Raw genomic sequence first — 6164 nt, 5'->3', positions numbered from 1 at the left:
TATGTTTACATGCAAACAAGAAACCAGGTTAGTGAGAGTAATTAGATTAAATCAGGAAATTGTATCCCACAGAGGAGTAAAGCTTGGGAGGATAAAGAGTAAATTGGACACTCTATAACACACGCACACACACAAGCACGCACGCACGGAGGCGCGTGTTACACTCTACTCTTTAGAGAGCCAATTATCTGAGGGTCTGTTACTGCTGAGCCAATCAGTGTTCAGCATGCTTCCCCTGCCTTTTTCTGGCTCCATGAAAGCAAAATAAAAGTCATCTGTTGAGAACATGGGCTGTAGATGTAGGAGACATTTATTGAAATCTACACCCCCCTTGTGGTCATTCTTGATTTTGCAGCAGCAAAATGGAAGGCGCTTTACTTATCTGATGCTGACAAAATTGACAATTGCAAAGCGTTTTTCCTCAAGAACTACTATTCTTACTTTGATTTCTAACCCCTAAAGCAACTTCATTTATTTTATTCAGCAGTGAAGGATTTTTTTTTTTTTGGTTCTGTACTAAAATAGAAGTTATACAACTTTATAAAAAACTGCAAAATAAACTTGATTTGCAAAAATAGAGAATTGTCAAAGCATCATTAAATTAACAGATCTGATATGGACTCAAGTCATAGACAATCATTTTTTCTTGCATGCATTTTAAAAGCAGATCTACACTATATTGCAAAATAAGACACATACTGAAAGCCAGTCAATGAATGTGTTGAAGATTGTTGTGCTTTCTTATGATTATTTTCAGACTCTTCAGATGGTTCCACATGTGTTTGACTTACAAAAGAGATCACATTTAATTTGTGTAAGATTGTCTGCACTGGCTCCCTTAGGAATCAAATTTAACATCCTTCGTCTCCCCTACAAAGCTCTTTATGGTCATTCACAATCATGTCTGAGTCCCTGACCCTGCCACACCCTTTTCCCTCCTCTGCTCTCTCTCTATTTATTTGTATACATTCATGTCCCGTTAACGCTTATGACTAACCATACACAGGAGCTCCTTTGTGTTGAAGGTTCTTGTGGACCGTGAGTGTCCCTGGGTGCACATGTAGGCTTGATTCTCCTCCGCTGAATCTTGTTCCGTTGGAGGTTTTTTGCTTGTTAAAAGGAAATGTTTCCTAGCCCAATGTTTCAAAGTGCTCACTCAAAAATCATTTTAAAAAAGGCTACAAGTCTAGACATCAGGTTCAGGTTACTTTATTTTTACCCGTAGGTCGATTTGGTTGCAGGTAGAGACACTTAATGTAAGTGTGGGCGGCAGTAGCTCAGTCTGTAGGGACTTGGGTTGGGAATCGGAAGGTCGCCGGTTCAAGTCCCGGCACGGACCAAGTCCGGAAACTTCCAGAGCACTGCCGAGGTGCCCTTGAGCAAGGCACTTGCCAGAATAAATAATACATGAATAAAGAAGCATGACAACAACTTCTCAGGCTGCTATCTCCGTCCCTCCATGCAAGGCCTTCATGAAATTACAATGACCACATCAAGCAGATACACACACACACACTATGACTTGTTCCGCTATTTAACAGCTGCTGGGACAACGCTCTTCCTATACCGCTTTGTTCTGCACTTTGGAACTGAAAGTCTTCGTCCAGAAGGAAGGAGCTGAAACTCTCACAGTGCAGAGGATGTGACTCATCTTTTAAGACTGAGCCGGTGAGCCGCTCCACCTGCCTGGTGTACAAAGGTCTCCAGACTCCAGCTGTTGCTCTCCGATTAGCTGCTTACTGGACCCCCTCATGATCTGGTTCAGAGAGTTTCTGTTCTTCACAGAGAGGTTTCCAAACCATGACACAACAGAAAAAAGATACAATCGACTCGACGAAAGCACAGTAAAAAAAAAAGGTCATGGTTTTGTCAACGTGAAAACTGGTGCCCCCTTTTTTACACACAGCTTCACAACTCAATTCAAAGTTAAGTTTAGAGTTGATAATTGTCCCAAGATATATGTATGATTGTACACATTCGAATGGTTGACCATTAATGAGTGTGACTTCTTGTGTGTGGGACTTTTTTCAAAAATTACCTAAATCAAACTGATCTAGAAGCCTGTTTATGAACACATGTGGTTGTATGGTATTAAAAGCAGCGCACAAATCAACAAATAAAAGTCTAGCATGGGACCCCCCTCCTGTTCCAAATGTTTCATCAGCAAATTCAGCAATGTGACTGTGGCGCCCTCTACACCTCCGTGTGGCCTGTATGCACACTGCAGGCGATCAAGTGCATGCTCAGATCTCTTTAGAATCTCTACCTTGACCAGTTTTTCAAAGACTTTCATCACAATTGATGTAAGGAGCGACTGGCCTAAAATCATTAAGGATTTTAGGGGAACTAGTTTTGGGAACAGGGACTACAACATCATCCTTCCAGACCTGGGGTATGTGCTGTTCCTTTAATGATCTGTTAAAGATGTATTGAAATAAGATTTGATTAGATGGCCACAGATGTTATCAGGTCCAAGACGCTTCTTTATATTTAACTGAGAGGAAGGCCTGTTCCACAGCATTTAGGGATATATCAAAGTGCTGATCGCCCTCGAGTTTAAAATTCAAATCAAAGATATCAAAACGATCGCATTTGCAAACTCAGTATCTGAATTAAAGCAATTCAATGTGGTGAGTTGGCCACTCTTTGAATATTCCGAGGCCTGCAACAGTCTTCATGCTCGACCAGGCTGAACCGAGATTGTTTGTTGCCGTCTTGTTTTCTAATTCAGATTTATAATTTTTGTTTTGCTCTTAAAATTTTAATTTTCCGCTCCTTAGTCGCTGCATGCAGGTCTGAGGCTGCAGGCCGCACCAACATGCTCTTCATGCAGAGTGTGATACAATAACTTTGGTTGTGATTTGGCTCTACAATAGTAAAACATTGATTGATTAATATCCAGATCTGGAGGGAATAAAAAAATGACACAACAAAATGATAATCTATTCTTCAAGTAAAAGGTTGAAAATAACCAAATCGAGAATATCTGTAACATTTAAAAGTCCTGCACGTTTAAAGTGAAATGTTCTACAAATACAGAAAATAGTGAGTTTTATGTTAATAGTTTCAGTACATTCAAAAAGTGCACTGTGGTTAACTAAAGTGGAGACATTCTCAAAGTTATTCATCTTGGTTGTTTTATCTGAAATAAGTGTATTGTTATCTAATCATTAGGTTATTACACGTGTTGAACTGTCTGATTAAACACAAAATGCCATATCATGATTTCCTATATTCATCATTTCTAACTCAGGTTAAGGTAATTGGATATTTTTTCAGCAATAGGCTATTCTTCTAAATTATAGTGAAGTACAAAATAGTCTAGACAAACCTTAAATAGCACATCAAAAATGGCTTATTTACACTTGTTGCCTATATGTTGCACTTTATTTAACTTGCTGAAATCCCTCATTGAATCATGTGATGCTTTAGTGTGTTTTTATGTGTTCTTATGTGCTCTTCTGTAAATGTTTGTTTGTATTGTGTGTTTTATGCTCTCTGTGCAAGGCAATTCCCCGAGGGGCAATAAAGGTTTCATTCATTCATTCATGTAGCCATACAGTACGCATCGTTTTATCAACACGGTGTTTCGTGGTATATAACACTAACGTGTCCCTGAGTGAAACATTCAGTCTGGAGCGTGTTACTCCACGTTTTCTTTTCAATCAGCTGATCGCAGGAGCAGGATCCAGCAGGCGCGCGAGCTCATCCACGTGAGGGCAGAATAATGACATGATTGCTGTCATTGTCGTGATTGTTGTGAGTGATTTGTTTCCCCGCCCACTGAGCTCCTTCTTATAACAAGTTGCTGTGAGCCTGCTGCTGCAGACACATAGCAGAGCTGAGCGGCTCCACGCTGCTGCGCCACTGAAGATGGATTCCAACATTGTAGTGATGGGAACCGAGAGTGTCGGGAAATCAGGTAAAAAGGAAAAGTGAAACGTATGATATGTAAATGAAGAAAAACACAAGTTTCTTCTGCTCATTGTGGGTTAAATGTCGTTTTTTCAGCTCTTACTGTGCGCCTCTTAACTCGGAGATTCATTGGAGAGTACGGAGATATGGGTAAGTCTTACGCCTATACTTAAATCGACAACATGCAGAATATTCTTCTTTTCTAACTTTTCAAGTAACCTGAGCTCACTTTGTGTCTTGCAGAGTCCATCTACGGCCATAGTTTTGTTCTGGACGGTAGAGAAATAACTCTCAATGTTTGGGACTCTCATTATTCTGAGGTATGAATGAATAACTTTTTACGACTGTTTATTCTGCTGACATGTTGATTGCACTAAGAACGGTTAAATTGAGTAAAAATATAATTTCTCTTAAAGACATTCTTCATTATTTGTAAAGGTTTTCCAGACATAATGACGTTAAAGGTAGAATCATGTTAACAACAAGGTTTAATCATTTTCATGTACCTATTCATTAATATGCAGTTTTAAAATGTTACATGTGGTTACATCAAGGCGGGAAAAGTTTAAAGTCAAAGTCATTTACACTTCATTAAAGCAAAATGTTCATTAAAGAACACGTAAATAACAGAACATTATAAAGAGAATTCCCCAAATCAGTTTTTAAATCGCATGCTGTTGATATTACGATTATAAGCTTTCACACTTTATTTAACTTCGAAAACAAAACTCTAAATGTATTGATGAAGTTAAAGTTTAAGAAAAGAGAAAAACTCATTAAACTTTAGAAAATGTGTTTTGTTATTTTATTGTATTTGACTTTAAATCGTGTGATTTGACAGGACTTGTCCGTGGAGACGTCGCTCCTTGAGAAGAAGGTCCAGTGGGCAGACGGTTTCGTCCTCGTCTACAGCATCTGCGACAGAGCCAGTTTCAACACCGTGAGCCGACTCATTGAGACCATCAAGTCCACCAGAGACTGCCTGAGCACGGACAAAGTGCCCATAGTGATCGTGGGTAACAAAAGGGACCTCCACCACAGGCGGACGGTGCCGAGCGAGGAGGGCCGCCTGCTCGCTCTCAAAAGCGACTGCCTCTTCTACGAGGTGTCGGCGGCCGAGAACTACCACAGCGTGCTCGTGGTGTTTCATGGGCTGGTGGACAGGATGAAGGACGCCAAACTGACCACGAAGAGGCCTTCGGGGTTCAAGGGAATAGTGAAAAGCATGTCGGCGGTGTTCGCCAGGAGGCGGGTCGACTCTGTTTAGTTAACACAGACACTGAAGAGGAGGTTTGCTGTGAATTTGCATAAGAGAGGTTACGTCCTCGTGTGCAGAAAGCTGGGTAGATATCGCAGTCTGCCAGATGAGTCGCACGCTGTAGAGCCACAGGAGTCTCATTGTCTCACACAGACTCCAGAAGAAGCATGAAAGACTCCAGAGAAGAAGAAAAAAAAGCCATGAAGCTTCAGAGATCATGAAGTCAAAACAACGTCTCAGAGATCACAGAGGTTCTCCGGGTGACAGGTTTTGGAAGTTTGCTGCACTTCAAGAAAAAACGAGAATAAAAGAAACCGCACTGTGTCATTATTTATAAAGATACTTGACATGTTATTCACTATAGTGTGCAACAAGGTTTGCTATGTGTTGTAGCTTAAGACACCAGCTGTGGCTTCATATTGGAGGAAAAACCTATGCACAAAGTAAATGTGCCTTTACTTACTATTACGACCAAAGAACATGTTCATTATTAAAGCTCTTTGAATAAGTGCGACCTCTTTTTTTATTGCTGGAATAAGTGAACCACTCTACCTTGTACTCAAATTCAAAGCGGCACTTGAATTTTTGTATTTATTTAAGTCTAAACACTGTAAAGCAACACAACAAAGAGGGGTTTCTATATATTTATGAGTTGATTGTGGTTCATTAACTGTGTGTTTGTATTAACCGTTTGTTTGGTCTTATAATGATTTAAATAAAGCATCAAATGTGCTTGATTTTTTTTTATTCATGTTGATTCTAAAATTGTTGAAAATGTTTATTTTACCACTTAGGTAATTTAAAAGGATCCCATTAAGGGATAATATTGTACTCAGTGAGAAGCTATGATCAAGAACTTGAAGAGACTCGGTGCATTGCTAATGAATTCATCCATCCATTATTAATGTCATTCAGGGCTGCAGGGGGTTGGAGCCGAAACCTGTTGTTATTGGGCGAGAGTAGAAACACAGGGCGGACATGCATAGACGAC

The 6164-nt window shown here is 40.0% G+C and overlaps 1 protein-coding gene across 1 annotated transcript; it reads left to right on the top strand.

Annotated features, from left to right (window-relative positions):
• Positions 1-3718: 3718 nt before the first annotated feature.
• Positions 3719-5906, top strand: si:dkeyp-59c12.1 (Ras-related and estrogen-regulated growth inhibitor-like protein). The gene is made up of 4 exons (XM_061035222.1): positions 3719-3922; positions 4012-4065; positions 4159-4235; positions 4757-5906. Exons 1-4 carry the CDS (start codon positions 3874-3876, stop codon positions 5180-5182), a joined length of 606 nt encoding a protein of 201 aa, XP_060891205.1. The 5' UTR covers positions 3719-3873; the 3' UTR covers positions 5183-5906.
• Positions 5907-6164: the final 258 nt, after the last annotated feature.

Source organism: Labrus mixtus, chromosome 4 (genome assembly GCF_963584025.1).
Source record: "Labrus mixtus chromosome 4, fLabMix1.1, whole genome shotgun sequence".
NCBI lineage: Eukaryota > Metazoa > Chordata > Actinopteri > Labriformes > Labridae > Labrus > Labrus mixtus.
This window is presented reverse-complemented; position numbering and strand designations above follow the sequence as displayed.